The sequence below is a fragment of the Triticum dicoccoides genome, chromosome 7A (assembly GCF_002162155.2).
Source record: "Triticum dicoccoides isolate Atlit2015 ecotype Zavitan chromosome 7A, WEW_v2.0, whole genome shotgun sequence".
NCBI lineage: Eukaryota > Viridiplantae > Streptophyta > Magnoliopsida > Poales > Poaceae > Triticum > Triticum dicoccoides.
Genome location: NC_041392.1, coordinates 218,997,463 through 219,015,562, shown reverse-complemented (window position 1 = coordinate 219,015,562; position 18,100 = coordinate 218,997,463). Strand labels below are relative to the sequence as shown.

Here is an 18,100-nt window from a genome sequence, read left to right as displayed (position 1 = left end):
GATTTAAAGATTGTTTTGTTTTGAGAGAAACCCAATTCATACCCTTGAACTTATGGCCGAGTTCGGCGGTGACTCTTTGTGCGGTTCTCCCTCATGAGGACATTGTCGTGGAGCTTAATTGTCCTAGAACGTGGTATGACGTTGTCTTTGTGTTGTCCGGTTATTCCGGGATCTGCTTTGTAAGAGGATTGCCACACTACCTTGCATCGTTCAACTGTGCATTTAGTTTGTGCTTTATCTATAAAGTAGGGTGAATACATGTTTCATGAACTTATGGACGAGCTCGGTCCCCTCGCGCCACCACCCTAGGGCGACGCCAGGAGGATGTGGTGGCTACCCCTGGAGGCGACTGGGGTGGCTTGGGCAGGGTGCCCTGCACGGCGGCCAGGCAGCTTCCAAGTCGTGTGGCGGCAATCGGCGGCCCCATGGCCGGCGGGTTGCTCCGATGGGCTCCCCGGCTCTGCGATGGGCGGCGGCGGCGGCCGTGGATCTCGCTTCCTAGGCAGATCCGTCAAGGCATGGCTTTGGCCAGATTAGGACGCGTGATGGGACCGGTGTGGGGCAGCCAGAGGTCCTCTACCGGCATTCGGGTGGCCCCGTTCGTCTTCATGGGGAGGGTGCTCGCGGATCCAGCTAGCTGCCAGATTAGCGTGACGCGACTTCCGGTGAAAATTGTGTCGACTACGGTCTTGGCGGACGATGGCGGCGTCTCTGACGTCGTTTCCTTCTGAGGCATCATCGTTGCTGGTTGCTTCACCATGCTCGGGGTGTTTCGGTGGGGACCCTAGATCTGGGTCTCCCAAATCGAACGATGGAGGATCCTTCAATGCCGTTCTCCCTCCTGGGGCATCGTTTTGGAGTAAGTGCTGGTTGAATGTGACAAGAGGAGGATCGGTGTTACATCTACCACAAGGCCGACGACGGGTCTCGACGGCAAGGCGCGACGGAGTTTCAGCGACATGCGCGTGTGGATGGACACGTGCAGGATGGTGGTATTGTCTGGCATCATGTTGACGTTGACGGTAGTATGCCTTGGCGACGTGAATGTGTTGATCACTCCAAATGTGGGACGGCAGAAGATGGCGGCAGCTGATTCCTAGAGCGTACGCAGTTGGTCTAGCTAAAGCGTCATATGTGGGTCACAATGGGTCATTTCTAAGAAAGTGTTTTTCACTCTTTTAAGAAATTGTGTCAGTTTTTCATGACAAGCTCATGTACCAATATTAGGAATTCGTGCCAGATTTGACTTTTTTCAACAACTTTTATTTTTATTATTTATTTTTCAACTAAAAAAGTGAGAGAAAACACTAAATATAGATCATTACATAAAAATGGTGATTTCAATTTACATTTGTCATTACAAATGTTCAAGAAAGTACACAACATTTGAAGTGAAAATGAGTGCAAATGGTCATTTAAAAAATGTTGTGTGGATATTTGCTTGTGATGTTATGGGAGATAGTCTACTTGGCAAACATTCATTATCTTATGTGCATTCTTCTAAGATTTTTATCATAAGATATTATACGAATATTTTGACTCCGTGCCAATTTTTAGTAATTTTGGACAACATTTAGAGCTTATTTCATTTTTCGGACTTAAATAGCTAAAGATAATGCAAAAACAATGTTATAAATGATAAACAAGCTGTAGAAAAAATAAACTGAAAAGAGCTCAAATGATCACTGAAATTGGTTTGGGTGTTACAAAGTTAGAGATTTGGGGTGAATATTACGAAACTTTATTTTATGTGTTCTTCTCAATTTTTATCATATGTGCCAAATTTTTAGTATTTTTTGACTTTATTTAGATATTTTATCTTTTTTCTAAAATCATAGGAAAACTCCGTCCGGATCTAACATAGCGCAAAGTTGAATGTTTTATCCGTCTCCAGCACTTGACCTCAAAATGTATATATATCCTTCAACATATTTTTACTACATTTTTAAGAACTTATTTCATACACTTACATTTCAAAACCGAGTCACTTTCAATGAGTGCGCAAAAGTTCATTTAATGTATAATATAATACTATCCTAAATTTAGTGAAACTTTTACGCAGAAACATAGGACATGAAGTTACAATACTACAGAAAAATATGCCAAAATCCATCGAATAAAAGGCATATATTGAACAGGTGGGTCCTCCGTCCCATGGAGTTCGCTGCCACCAAGCACATCGGGCTCGGCCCATGTCACGTCAATGTCATATGGGTCATTGTTTGTCCCGCCCCACATGTCATTCACCTACCTACACACTTCTCAACTCAAAAAAGAACCTACACACTCCTGACCCCTTCTTCTCTCCCTCTTTCAAATCCCCTGCATTTATTAATATGTGCAGCTTCTCCACTCTGTTTTTTAACACGGTATAGACGCAAGCGCTCGTATAAACGTGCATACACTCATCCTTATGAACTCACACACGCACATCCTACCTCTATGAACACTTTCGGAAGACTGAGTCGGCATTTCATCTTGAGATTTTATGAAGTTACCGTAAACGCCTCGTAGTCGACGGGAACGTCTCCTCCCACTGAACGCATATCACCGAAAATTCTAAAATAAATTCAGGATAAATGCGAGCGCCAGGATTTGAATCCTGGTTTACTGGGAATACCACTATCCTACTAACCATTCAACCACAGTTTGGTTCGTCATTCTGTTTTTTTCTTTTGACGAAACAAATCAAACCTTTTTATAAATTCTAAAATAAAAGGGGTGGGTGATTTTTGTTATTTGCCCTAGTATTTCGGAACATTTGGCCGTTTTTGTTTTGTACTGTGTCATTATCCATCTTTAAAATAGCATCGTGCTAATTCGCTTGACATCATTTTATTAGTCCGAGGGGGCAGGGCCGGCGGTCAGTATAGACTAAGCAAGTGATCAGATACAGTAAGTTGCTAAAACAAACATGATGCAATAAGTAATACGCAAACAGACAAATATATATATATAACTGAGAAAGGATCTAAACTTGTTTTATTACATACTCCCTCTGTCCCAAAATAAATGTCTTAACTTTGTACTAACTTTAAGACACTTATTTTAAAACAGAGGGAGTACTTAACTAAAGAGATCTCATACTAAATTCGGAAATACTTGTCATAGAAATAGATGTATCTAGACGTATTTTAGTTCTAAATACATCCACTTTTATTCATTTCTACGACAAGTAATTTCTAACGAAGGGAGTAGCAATTAACGGGATCCATTACTAAACTAAGGGCCAGTTTTTTTGGGCGGCTTAAAAAATAAGCTGCTTCTCCCCAGCTTAAAAAATAAGCCGCTCCCAAAATTCATGCAGGCTTCTAGATTAGTAATCTCATAACTAGTTCAGAAGCTCCAATAAATAAGGGAGGGGGTTTATAACAAAAGCTAGGAGGAGACGGCTTATTTTTTAAGCCGCCAAAAAAACTGGCCCTAAACTACTCTTAATAACCACGACAGTCACTGGCGCGCTCGAGGAGCGCCACAAGTCCCTCGTGCGCGACCACTTCCTAGCGAGCTTTGAGATCGCCTCCTCCTCCCCCTCGCAAATCGCGAGGTGCTTGCTGGCAGCGTACACCCAATCGACCTAATACATGGTGTGCGTAGCGAACGCTGGATTCGGAAGCCACGACTTTTCCACCGAACCAAACACGTCATCAGTGTAGATCTATTAATCCCCAACCAACCAAAAAGCTTAGGGTTTCTATGCCTCCCACCAGTTTGCCCATGGCGGCGCGGTGGATCTTGCCGGCATAAGGATTCTGTTTTTAGTTGTTTCTTCGAGTATTGTTTGGATTTGTGTCTTGCTTATGAAGGCAAGACAATGACGGTTATCTTAAGATGGAATAAGGTTCTCCGCGCCTAGCTCCCATCCCGATGGTGCGTCTACCATTGTTGAAGAGCATGTGAAGATGTATCTCCAACGAATCTCGCAAGATTTGATTGATGGTTCTTTGTTGAATCTACTCGAATCTGATCTTCATGTCTGTCTTAAAATTGAATCCTTCCTATCTGCTTGGTTCTTCATCGGCAGTGATTGTTGTTTTGATATACTGGTTCTACAAGGGTTTAGCACAACGATTCAGACCTCCCTATTTGCTCGGTTGGTTCTTTATTGGCAATTGTTGTTCTGATGTGCTGATCCTACAAGGGTTTAGCACAATGATTTACCAACGGTCTAACAAGTTTTGCCTCTCCAATAAGGAAGGGACAATGACGGCGGCACACCTTCAGCTCCCTTCCGTGCTTGTAGTCGTTACTAGGTGATCTACAGAGCTCAATGTAATTTTTATTTCTAATGTTTGCTCATGATAAAGATAAATAGATCAAAAATTCCCGCAAAAAAAAAAAGAATTAAAGGAACAAGCTAGAAGCACTTCAAAGGAGTTCAGGCACCAATTACACATGCTTACAGCAAGTGACCCATAATTAGCCTAGTACTGTAGATGGTAATGGCAGGGTTGCTAATATTTTCCAGCATTCTGAAGTGAACTAGCCTATTCTGATTTGCTCACATTAGTGGAAAACTGAAAATCCATCAATGCGGAAACAAATGAGAATGATCCAAACACATTAGTCCAAACTGAGGTCCTCGTCCAAACTGCTCACATTAGCCAAACTGAGGTCCTCGTCCGGTATCAGAACCAGAAAACGAGATTAGTGTAATTTCCGATATGTTTGCACTAACTCCATGACTAGAGATTGGGATACAAACCAAATCATCATGCAGTAATATTGCCTCTGGAATCTGGATAGCCGTCTTATGTGCCAAACGAGACCATGCATTTCAGCATTTTCATTATGCTTGCCACCAGTTAACTTTTTTGCAAAAACCATTTTGATTAACCTTCTGCAGTTCCCAAACGTTTGGATGAACCTCATGTCCAGTTCTGAATCTGGACGGATATAAAAGGTCCAAAAGGTGCCACTGGTAAGACTCACAATTTCAAATTCACCAGACACAGATATGTACATATATCGTGATTTTGATGGCCCTCTTATCCAGATGAGTAGGAAATTCCTGCAGAAAGACGATTCACTTTTTAGTATAAATAAATATATTCATGACATTTATTACCTCCGTCCCAAAAAGATTGTCTTAGGCTGGTCGCGGTATCATGCATGTCAACTGGACTTTTTTTATGATGTGGCACACAATTAAATGAGGAAAGAGGGTGTGGTATCATATCATGATACTGTATCATATTAAATGGTGTACTACTTTGTGTCATGCATGTCAATTAATAAGGCAACATAAGATACTAACTTATGATACTATGCATTACGAAGGTAGTATCATATGCATGATAGTAGTATATGATACTCCTCATTACAACCAGCCTTATACAGTATTTATCTAGATACCGATGTATCTAACACTAAAACGTGTCCAGATACATCCATATCTAGACAAATCTGTCTTGTACAGTATTTATCTAGATACGGATGTATCTAACACTAAAACGTGTCTAGATACATCCGTATCTAGACAAATCTAAGACAAGCCTTTTGGGCCGGAAGGAGTACAAGGCAACCAAGTCCCAAAACGTGTATATGCATAAAGGCAAACTATATTCATTAGTGACAGAAAATGTATATGAAAACTTCAGTCAACATAAATACTCAGTATCAGTCCGCAAACATGATGGTAGTATGTATGCAGTGTTAAAATTAATATCTGCGGAGGAAAAACAAGATCGACATAATTTTTTACTGCTATGGAAAAAGATGAAACACCTTATGACCAAGCAGTAGAACAGGATAGCAAAATACCTAAAAATGCAGACAAGAAAAATTATAGGCCAGACCTACAGACTGCAGTCACAGCAAATGAGGCAATGGCTAGCAATTCCTGATGGCACTGATTGCTTTGTGCTTGCCCTTTTATCATCTTATATCTGCATCCACTGTAATGCCATCCTCTGCAAGTCCAAACCCCGCCAACGTCCTCACACCTTTGATGATACCAGGTCATCTTCTCACCGTGTGCTGCCTGCAAAGGGATAAGGCTGCCTCTTTACACCTTTTCTATGTGGAATTTATTTGGTAATAAAACTTTGCAACCGGTGTATGTATCCAAACCAGGCTGGGCGGTAAATCTTGTGTTGAATCATGCATATGACATTGTAAAAACAGCAAGTTTGAGAGTCTAATCAACTGACGCTGAAATGACATGGTTTGGGTGTAGATGCACCTTTGGATTTGTGAAACGCCTCGCTGTGGTGGCGGCCCTTTCCTCAACCCCGACTATTTGCCAATCTGCACAAGAACCATACATAATCAAACAAGCTGGGCTAATAATGGAGGTAGCGACCATACTAATATGGCATAGAAGGAGATACCTAGGATTGGAAATGGCGGTGACAAGCTGAGTTGCAGGAAGAAGACATGGCGACGAGCTGAATAGGAGGAAGGGAAAGTGGTGGGTGAATTTAGGGTTCATCATCAATTTGTTCGTTCAAGGACTTAGCACCCACCAGGGCCACGTATATTGCAAAGGGGGAGAGATGATATAAGTATATAACACGACATACTACCAGCCCACCGCAGGCACCAATTCCACTTACAATATATAATGAGTAAAGATTAAATATTACTCCCTCCGTTCCTAAATATAAGTCTTTTTAGAGATTCCAATATGGACTACATACAGAGCAAAATGAGTGAATCTACACTCTAAAGTATGTCTATATACATCCGTATGTAGAAAAGGAGGGAGTATTACAGATGGATGCATGCATTACCCATATACTACAATCAATTTGAGAGATACAATCTTATTTAATGCTACTTTCCTAACTAACGGGATCCCTAATATATAAATTCATGCACCCAATAAGTTCAGCTGATAAATTCATGAGAAACAAGTATATTGTGCACATCACCATTTTTACTCCCTCCGTTCCAAATTACTGGTCGCAGAAATAGATGTATCTAGAACTAAAATACATCTAGATACATCCATACCTGCGACAAGTAATTTGGAACGGAGGGAGTATTAGTTATCACACAACTATGGGTATTCAAAAGCAAAGCACACTGTCTCTACTCTCTACCATTGTTTACGCCTGCAGCCGTCCGGACCAAGCTGTCGGGGCGCAATTTGCCATCCACCGCGGTACCCCATCGGTCCGTAGACCAGTACGGTTGTCCAGATTCCGCAAAACAGGTTTTTAAACGCGCGCGCGGACCGCCCTCCATGTTGGACTTTGACACCCCCGGTCCACCTTTTCTTCCACTCCACCCCTGCTCCCCCCTTGCTTTGCATCCACGCCCTTCTCCCTCCTCTGTCGTTGTACCTCTCCAGCCGCCGCCCAGGCATCCTCGGATGTATGCAGTCCCCACCCACACGCCTATCCGCCTTGGACTACGCCACCGTCCACCCAGGATCAGTCCGTAGCCAGGTACCCCCCGCCATCCATCACGCCCGGTAGGTGTTCCGTCAAATGCCATAGGGCTTTTTTGTTGAACCATCATTTTCTATTGTAAGCACGATGGCGAGGTACTCGGTGATGGAGGATGAGTTGTTGTGCGATGCGTGGAAGGTCGTATCTGCGGACTTTTTAGGCACGAGGCAAGGGGACTCGCTGTTTTGGCAAAACATGTGTGCTTCGTTTCTTGAGCAAAAGCACCTCACGCCCTACGACACACACGTGATCCATGATCTCAATGTGAAGTTGCTTGCCCATCGGTGGTACACCATCTTCAACACCGTCATGAAGTTTTGCGGTGCGGTTGCACAAGTGGAGACAATGTGGCCATCGCGCTCGTCAACCATGGAGATCATAAGTTTTGCTTCTTGTTGCTCTATATGTTGGTCAATTCATTGATTCACTCAATGTTTCAACTTGATAATCATCAAGTTGTATAGCCCGAACACGCTGACGTGATGTACACAGGACCGAGGGGAGGCAATTTACGTTTCATACATTGTTGGATGAAGCTCAAGGGCAACACTGCGGGGGAGGACTTGTGCCGATTCTGACTCAAGTATCGTTGAATCTGGAATAGATGAATTCGAAGAACTTGTTGAACATCCGGTTATCTCAAATGTAATATTTACATTTGAACTATTGTTGTGCTAGGAATATTTGTAAGCTATTTATGGATGAATTGTGCTATTTTCTATTATTATTTTGAGTGCTACGGATAAAAAAGCAAGGGCGGGTATTTAGAGGACAGGGTTGGATGGACGGCCCCATATCCGTGTCAGCGGACCAATTACCGTGGCCGTTTTAGGGGATGGCGTTGGAGATGCCTTAGCAACTCATCGATCAAGTCAAGAGTCATCCTATATATAAAAGGACTAGTGAGTATCTACTACAGTTCAGAATTAAGCAAGAAAATAGATGAGATTCTTCCTCAACCTTGCCTCACAGGAAGAGAGCTGTCCCTTAGTCCCTCTCTCTAAAATCCTAGCACATATCATCGTATCATCGAATACCATTGCTTCAGTCTCAATGGGGAACCAAAGGGAGTGGCGAAAAGTGTGAATAAGTGACACTGAAGCTCAGGAGATGAATAACCAGGAGAAGATGAAGATCCCATGACCCATCCTGCTGAGGATAAGACTTTTTACTACCAAAAACGATGCAATAACACTCGCTAAACCAGCATTAAACACACTCTCTGTCATGCCAGATGAAGACAGGATGACCACCGCCACAAGGAGTGCCGGTACACTGCCATCGTTAACACAAAGGTCTGAACATCAGATGCAGACATGCGTTATGATCTTAACTTGTCCATTTGCAGCACAGCTAAAAGAACATCGTCATCCCAACCGACACGGTGAAAAGATAGATATGGCAACCTTCCACCATGGGTAGTGCTGCTCACAACAGCCAGGTTGTTGTACATGCCATCGCAACCATCAGCCTTGAACCATCCAGCAAGGGTGGCCTGAGATGCAAGAAAGGTTGTTGTACATGCCATCGCAACCATCAGCCTTGAACCATCCAGCAAGGGTGGCCTGAGATGCAAGAAAGTTTGCTGATGACTGCTAGACTCGGGGAATGTGGACAGGCACCAAGGAAATGGTCCACGTGGTGTTAGCATGGACATCCTGCAGTGCATGCTCATCGGCAGTGCCAACCCAAAAACGCAGATAATGAGCTTCACCACCAAGGAGGCTTCAATCACATCATCAAAGCTATGTGTAAGGAAGCTTGCTCTTTGGAAGTGAAAGATTAAAGGAGAGCAGCAAACCATCTAGTCCGACGACTACCGGTGACAGTCACCAAGCAACTGCATCAACCAGGAAGAGAGAGTGCCACCACACATGTGGCAGATGTAGACGCAGGGACTGTCATACGATCTGCGCCTCCTACAAATGGCAGACATTGCCAGGCTAGCGCTAATGCAACTGGCTTGTGCTCTTATCATGTCGCCTGCCATCAGTCCTGACCTTGGCAAGGTTTCTGAAGGCTACATAAAGGACTTTCTTATGCACGTCTCAGTGCTGGATGGAGGCCAGCCTCATTCTGGCATTTGGCGGTGGAAATGGGAGAGGGAAGGCGGAGACGGGAGAGGCGGCCCAGGAGGAGTGCAACTCGAGAATGTCATTCTTCTTCCCTTAATGGTGTACTAGGGTCAGAGCCGACTCAGCAACCACCACCCAGGGCTGATGCCCTTGGTAGCACACTGCTAATCAGCAAACGTCCATGGTCACCCATGGTACACATCACGTGCCATGTTCCCTCCATGGGTCCAAATGCGCACGCAACCCATGCAGTGAGGGTTCGCTCTCATGACACCAGTAACGCTTTGGCCCAAATCCACTTAATGCACTGCCCACCTACAGAGTGGGCCCACGTGTACATGGCACCCCTCTCACACTTTAGTCCTCGCTTCGTGTCAAAAGGTTAACCTGCAGGTTTTGTGTTTGGAACAGGTGTAAACTTCCCATACGAGACTAATCCCATCACGGAACTGCACATGGGCCTCACACAAACGAGCAGGGTATTACATTATTGCTACTCCACGGCTTCGACAACTCCACCTATGTTGCCTCAACATAGCTGGTCCCAAGCCCAGGTAAAGGAGGAGGGTTGTGTTGGTTAGGCGGCGAGCCAACATCAAACTCAGCCACTCTTATGGAGATGAAACCCAAAAGAATATCATTGGGGTGTAACCCTCTTAACGACACGCCATATCATAACCCAGGTGTATTGTCAAATGGGTAAGAGTCGGGCCGTCACCCCCTTGGTGGCGCGCCGTATCTTGATCTGGATACAGTGACAAGTTAGCAAGGATCAGGTCGTCGCATCCTTAGTGGCACACTACATCGACACCCAGGTAATAAAAATGAGCAAGGGTCTTTGCATTTGACACGACGAGTGCAAAGGATAAGGAAGCTAGCCGAGCCTAGTAGGATCTGCTTAGGTAGCTGGAACATAGGGTCCCTGAGAGCTAGTTGATATAACGATGAGGAGTAATGTTTATACCCTTTGCGTCCAAGAAACCAAATGTAGGGGACAAAAGGCGAAGGACGTTGAGAATATCGGCTTCAAGCTGTGGTACACCGGGACAACTGCAAACAGAAATGGAGTAGGAATCTTGATCAACAAGAGCCTCAAGTATGGAATGGTAGACATCAAAAGGCGTGGGGCCCAGATTATCCTAAGTTGGTAGTTGGGGACTTGGTTCTCAATGTTATCAGCATAACACAAATAGGCCACAATGAGAACACCAAGAGGGAGTAATGGGAAGGCCTAGAGGACATTGTTAGAAGTGTACCTATAGGCGAGAAGCTCTTCATAGGAGACCTCAATGCCCATGTGGGTACATCTAACACAGGTTTTGGAGCGGTGCATGGGGACTTTGGCTATGGCATCAGGAATCAAGGAGATGTCTTAAGCTTCGTTCTAGCCTACAACATGATCGTAGCTAACACCCACTTTAAAAAGAGAGAATCGCATCTAGATTTTTATTAGTGGTTAACACTCTTAGCCAGATTGATTTCGTCCTCTTGAGAAGAGAAGAAGGGCGTGCTTGCCTAGATTGTAAGGTGATACCTCGAGAGTGTTGTCCCTCAACATAAGCTTGTGGTGGCTGAATTTCGCTTTCGGATTCATGTCCAGCGGGATAAGTGCGCCAAAGTCGCTAGAACTAAGTGGTGGAAGCTCAAGGAGGAGACAGCTCAGGCTTTCAAGGAGAGGGTCATTAAGGAGGGTCCTTGGAAGGAAGTAGGTGATATAGACAATATGTGGATGAAGATGGCAACTTGCATTCTTAAAGTGGCTTTAGAGGAGTTTGGAGTTGCCAGGGGAAGTGGAAGCAAAGTTAAAGATACCTGGTGGTGGAACGATGATGCCCAAAAGGCTATTAAGGAGAAAAAAGATTGTTTCATACGCCTACACCGGGATAGGAGTGCAGACAACATAGAAAAAAGCGAGCTGTGAGTAAGGCAAGGGATCGGGTGTATGAGGACCTCTACCAGCGCTTAGACACGAAGTAAGGCAAAAGGAAAATCTATAAGATGACCAAAGATCCGAGAGAGGAAGACGAGGGATGTCGACCCAGTCAAATGCATCAAGGACGGATCAGATCAGCTCCTAGTGAAGGACGAGGAGATTAAGCATAGATAGATGACGGGAGCACTTCGACAAGCTGTTCAATGGAGAGAATGAGAGCTCTACCATTGAACTGGCCGACTCCCTTGATGATACCAACATGCGTTCTGAGGCAAGGCGATGGGCCCTGATTGCATCCGCATTGAGGTGTGGAGAGGCCTCGAAGACAGCGATAGTATGGCTAAATAAGCTTTCCAACCTCATTTTTTGAGCAAACAAGATGCCAGAAGAATGGAGGTGAAGTATATTAGTACTCCCTCCTTCCCAAAATATTAGGCGACTAAGCCTTTTAGAAAATCCCAAATTCTAAGGCGTTTTAACACTCAACTCTCGATGTTCTCTCATGTGCAATTAGTGTAAGCTAACCAATCGTGGATCAGCCAACCATGTTTGTTAAAGGATATAATGGAGAAAACTTTCTGTAACCATGGCTCAATAATTTTCAACCAGCCTTGCGCTAATTTCCGTGCCAAAAGCTTATACACCCTACATAATGGGAAGGAGTACCAACCTTCAAGAACAAGGGGGGTGTTCAAAGTTGTACTAATTACTGTGGAATTAAGATGATGAGCCGTACAATCAAGCTATGGGAGAGAGTCATTCAGCACTGGTTAAGAAGAATGACAAGCATGACCAAAAATCAGTTTGGCTTTATGTCTGGGAGGTCTTCCATCGAAGCCATTTTCTTGGTACGACGACTTATGGGGAGATACAAGGAGCAAGAGAAGGACCTGCTATGGTGTTCATTGACTTGGAGAAAGCCTATGATAAGATACCGCAAAATGTCATGTGTTGGGCCTTGGAGAAAACACTAAGTCTCAACAAAGTACATTACCCTCATCAAGGACATGTACAATAATGTTGTGACAAATGTTTGAACAAGTGATGGGGACACTGATGACTTCCCGATCAAAATGGGACTGGACCAAAGGGTTAGCTTCCCTAAATCTACCATAATCATCTAAATTAGTGTTTCTACATCTCATTTCTTGTTGATGATCGGCAGTTGACATTTCAGGTACTGAAGTTTAAGAATTAAAAAAGACTTCCTGGAATCTAGTATAAGTCTAACATGAAATTAAAAATTACCATTCACTAAACATACAATGTCACATAATTTTAGCACCATCTACAAGCAGAGCTCCAATACTTAAAAATTCATTTCAACCCACAATTCCATGAATGCCTCGCTGGTATCCTCAACACTTAATGTTGTTCAACCATCACTTGTAAGAAAACAAGCGACTAAAATTTTAATATGTTATTGGTTGTTGATTGCATGTAGCTGGCATGAAGTACTGCTACTGTTGACTCCTTCATGAAGCATCTCATTTGTCAAAACATCCTATAACTTCGCTTGTATTTGCTAATTCACAGCCACAAAAAGTTCATCTCAACCCAAAAAATCCGCACATGCCTCACCACTGTCTTCAACAATTAATGTTGCTGAACCATGTAAGCAGTAAAAACCAGCTAGTACAATTTTAACATGTTATTGGTTGTTGATGGCATGTAGCTGGTATGAAGTACTGCTATTACTGATTCCTTCATGAAGCATCTCATTTGTCCGAACATACCTATAACTTTGATTGTAGTTGCTATCAAAGCCACCAACAAGTTGCTAGCTTCAATCCTGTATTGCTGGATGCAAACTACTGTTATCACGAATTACCTGTTACATCACAAGAAGTTTCATTGGTGTGGCTGCAACAGCAAAGGGTAAAAAAATAACATGGCAGAGGTTCCTATCACCTTACGAAGGTTTAACAGCAATGTCAAAAGTAATTTCTAGCAATGCAGGTAACTGTTCAAACACTAAAATACATGATAATACTGTGAGCAATATAGTTGAATACTTGACTATCTTGCTGAACACAATACTCACAGGGTTAACAACATATTAACAGAAGAACTTAATAAATCATTCCTACTTGTAAAGTTTTGGAGTTGGTGGTCTGGTCGTATGGAGGGGGGGAGGGGGGGAGGTAGATGGATGACCTTATCTGACACAGCACAAGGTTGTGGAGGAACTACACCTTGCTGAGTGTGCATCACTAGTGTTGAAGGAACTAGTTCAACTTGTTGGGAGGCGAATATAGGCTGATATGGCAGCAGGAGTTCACCCCAAACCTCCTAGAGCACAAGATCTTATCCAAGACCTTAGATCAGAACACTAAGTTCTATTATAAGAGTTCTGTTATAGGTAGTGGGATGCATAGTATGCTTACAAACTAGAGGTGAGGACCTCTATTAATAGGCATTGGGAAACCTTCACACCTCAACTTCTACTCATAGCTAGAAGACTCTAGAAAACAGCAGCTAAAGCTAACAAAACAAACAAATACTAGACTCAAGTAGAAGTATATAGTAGTCGTCAAATGGATTTGACTTTTCATTTTATTTTTATTTTTCTTCTCCTTTCTATTGTTCCTCACCATTGTCTCAAGGCCGCGCTACGAGACTTGCAACTGTCGTAGCCACCAAAATCAAGGAAGGAAGTTGGATGTCGAAGAAGATGGAGTCGTTGGATTTCAGCTTATCAAGATCGAATGTGATTTGGGTAAATTCCAACTGCTGCACTGCACTCTCCCAAACTCACATTCGAGATAGTCAACACTCCTCTCCTACAAACGTTAGCCAGTCTATTGTCCTAAATTGCACTGCACATAATATGAGTCGTACCTATGTATGGCCTTCGATCCCAAAGTGAATTAATTCAACATATAACTCGACTAAACATACTTAAAAGACTGAGTTTACTCAAGTCAAACATAAAATTTAATGTCAATTACATTTGCATGGCACCGGCAACTTACTAGTGGTAATAGAGATCCAGGTTGTGTGACATAATCATCATTTTTCTTGTGATAATGATCTTTTTATTTGATTATTTCACTCTACCATAGTTGATCCAATCATCCAATTATGTAGCACATATTCAACTGGATGTTGTGAAACATGATTTGTATAACTACTCCCTCCATTCCTAAATATAAGCCCTTTTAGAGATTTCAACATGGACTACATACAGAGCAAAATGGGTGAATCTACACTCTAAAATATGTCTATATACATCTTTATGTAGTCCGTATTGAAATATCTAAAAAGGCTTATATTTAGAAACAGATGGAGTACAATGCTGAAGGTACTAGATGGCATGGTTACAGGGAATCATACAGGCCTAGGCTAGATGAGCAAATAATTGGGAGAGAATAGATCGATTCTTCTTGCCTAGCTCAAACATAGATAGATGACATCCTTAAGCAGTGCATGCTTATCCTTCACTTTTCCTAACACAACATGAACTCCTATGGAACCAGCATCTTTTGATCTTAGACATCCTTTAATAATAATATTCCCCACAAGACTCTCGCACATCCATTTATCTACTGATGCAAGAACCTTCCAACAATCTCCTCCTGTTATACGACCATGACCTTAGCCTTCTTGATGGCAATTCTACCGCATTCGAACTACCGACGCACTAATGAAACACACTAAAATCCCCAACACCTGAGGTAAGTGACCAACAAAATGGGAATGCAGGTACATACAACAAAAGCAATGCCACTATTCCCATACAGTAACCGAAACACTCTACTCATCAGTTACACTAAGTGGTAAATCATTTTCAAATGGGCTTGCTTCCCAAACAGCTGAAAAAGAATAGGTTCAACAAATGCAAAAATGATCACCTCTCTATGAAAATAAATGGACAGGGAGCTAGGGAGCCAGAGACACAAAGGAGCTTAGCTTTCTTACATATTTGAGTGTACAGGCATGTCCTAACTGATCCGCTGTTAGATGGGGCATCAGGCAGCACAAAATTCTACTTGACTAAGCTATAAGTTCCTCCCAAATGAGGGTTTGCTTACTGCCTCATTTTTTAGATACTAAGCTTTCTTACATATCTTGATATGGACAAATATACCTACCACACAAACCAGTCAACTACTGAACAGTATGAATTCCTAGTTTATTTAGCTAGCATCGCCACACCATATTTGCAACGGCATTTTGAAGCGTACATGCCTTTTCAATAGCAAATAAATAACTTATGCTTTGGCTACCAACAAAGTAGTAGATGCTGTTTGCCTACAACTGAAACAACAATGTAGAGGGCAGCACAGGATACAGTTACTGAAAGCAAATATATAACTATAGTTACAAATAGTGCAAGACTGAAAGCAAATATATAACTATAGTTACAAATAGTGCAAGAATTCTCCGTACCTCCAAAAAGAAGCAGCAGTCTATGTCATAGGAGTTATGCCCTCACCACCTTCACCAACATCCATGTCCTTTCCATTGGGCAAGGTCTTGTTTCCCGTGCTTTCAACATCTGTCTGCTTACTTGACTTCCTCTTGCTATACTTCTTCTCATACCGATCCACCTTATGCCAATCCACCAAACTATTATGTTGTTTAGTCTCAGGAAGACCTTTCCTTTCACCTCTCGGACTCTCCTGAGGGCGTTTACCTTTACACTCCAGTGCAAGAACCACAGGGGCTGTGGGATCAGATCCTAAATCCTGACTAGCATTCCAGTTGCTTCCCATCTCTGCTCCGGTCTCAAGATAGTCCAGATGATCCATCATATTGGTTACACAAAGTCCCAAATCCTCATTAACCTTCCTTCCATAAACCAATCCATTCTGCCTCTTGCCCTGCCCTGCCAAGACAGACACAGATGCACTGCCAGAACGTGAAATCCTCGGTGACCCGTTGATCGCCAAATGAAGCTGCAGCGCCAATGCCTCGTCTGGCAGGTCCGGATCACCGGGACCCTTGCTCTCTGACTCCTCGCCTACAGGAACGAGGGCCATCGCATCCTTCCAAGCTGGCCTCACCTCCTCCACAACCTTCCTCGGCGAATTCAACTTAGCAGCAGCGACAGGCCCCCCCTTCCTCCGCACTGCAGGACTAGGCTCTCTGATGACCAACTCCAGCTTAGGAACAGATTCGGCGCCCACATTCTTGCTACCCACCTTTACTGTAGGGCAGCAATCGACGCAGACGAAATTCTCCAAATCTACAGGCTGGATCAGGGCAGTACGGTGCTCAGCGGGGATGCAGTGGCGGTGGACGCAGCAATTGCAGCTGCGGCAGGTGGCTGAGTCATCATGCGGCAGGTTGTCCAGGTTGAGGCAGTAGGAGCAGACGGCGCCAGAGCGAAGGAGGGAGATACATTCAGAGCAGAGGAGGAGGACGCGCCAGAGGGAGCGGAGGGGACGGAGTGGACGTCGCTTGGCGCCCGGCGCCGGCTGCTGGAAGCGAACGGAGCAGCAGTGGCAGCGGTTCAGATCGGGGAGGCCGCGCGTGGGCGCGGGGTGCGGCAAGGTCGGGCGGGGGGGCGCTGCACGGCGTCGCGGGCGATGTTTCGAGAGGAGACGGGACGGCGGGGTGGCGGGGTCGGCGTCGGGGACGGGGGCGGCGGTGGCGGTGGCGGTGGCGGAGCTGGGTGCGGCTTGCACCATGGGAAACCTAGGGTTTGGGTGGGTAAGTGGTGGGGAATCCGGCCCGCGGAATGGGATTTGCTTGGGCGCGATGTATGTTGCCGGGTGGTGCGATGTTCCGGGGGACCCAACTAGATTTTGGAAAGAGGATGTTTTGCATTTTGTTTGAACTAGCAAGATAACATCAATATGCATTTATATGAGTAGTTTATCTTACGAGAGAAAAGGATAAATAAGGAAAGACCTTATTTACAAATGTGAAAAGAGGTGTGGGTACTTTTTTATAAAATTATCATAGTTTCCTTCCTTCTGTTAGATATAAATCGGACGGCTTATATTGCAGGATGGCAGGCACACCATCATTATCAATTCTGTTTTTTATAAGAGTAGAGTAGATATAAATCCATTTGATGGCATGGCTGAGAGCATGCATCTTAGAATCCCTATTTCCAAGTCCGTTTGATTTTTGTGGGGTTTTCTTTAGATTTTTTTGCAGTCTTAAAAATTAAAAGTCAAGAAATGACACATGCATTGGTTTAGGTTATGGTAGCGTACGATTCCCGAGTTTGCTTAACGATTCTCCTGTGATTTCGTTTGCCGGTAAACTTTGTGGATTGTCCGGCGATGGGTTGTTGCTACATATGATTTGACCATGATGCATGTTTTCTGGGAAGGGGGCTGCTTTGATTGGCAGTTCGTATCTATCTTCTTCTTCCTCTCTCTATATCATGTCATCACTGGAAGACTCCTACAAAATCTATACCCATCGCCATCGTTGTACGAGCCTATAAAAAAGGGTTCTCCTCCTTTTCATCGTCATCGTCTAGGTTATTTGCCACAACTGCCATGAGTAGATGTCCTACGAGTCAATCATCGTCACCATCTTTGTCGTTCAGCAATCTGCTGTCGGCTGCACTTCCGTAGCCACCCACCTTTGCCAGTTTTGATGTAGTCGGTCGGCTTAACTCCTCACAAAAGCACGACGGCACACTGCAAAGTAGATGCGGCGAATGCTACTGAAAGATGGTGTTGAGGGCGTCTCCTCATTCGGGTTGTGCATAGCGGCGGCTTTCCACGCGA

At 43.9% G+C, this 18,100-nt stretch overlaps 1 protein-coding gene across 4 annotated transcripts; it reads right to left on the bottom strand.

The window, feature by feature from the left end:
• Positions 1-4,344: 4,344 nt before the first annotated feature.
• On the bottom strand, positions 4,345-17,072 carry LOC119329158. Of its 4 annotated transcripts, XR_005159326.1 has the most exons (6): positions 15,798-17,072; positions 13,142-13,236; positions 6,333-6,389; positions 6,185-6,249; positions 5,799-5,983; positions 4,345-5,011 (listed from the first exon to the last, which is right to left on the bottom strand). XR_005159326.1 is itself a non-coding variant. In XM_037602163.1 (2 exons), the coding sequence occupies exon 1, from the start codon at positions 17,039-17,041 to the stop codon at positions 15,818-15,820; it is 1,224 nt and encodes a 407-aa protein (XP_037458060.1). In that variant the 5' UTR covers positions 17,042-17,072; the 3' UTR covers positions 12,627-13,236; positions 15,798-15,817. The 4 variants fall into 4 exon arrangements, 1 of the variants encoding a protein (XP_037458060.1); XR_005159328.1 differs by lacking the exon at positions 6,333-6,389 and having other exon boundaries at positions 5,764-5,983; XR_005159327.1 differs by lacking the exon at positions 13,142-13,236 and having other exon boundaries at positions 5,764-5,983.
• Between the last annotated feature and the right edge of the window lie 1,028 nt (positions 17,073-18,100).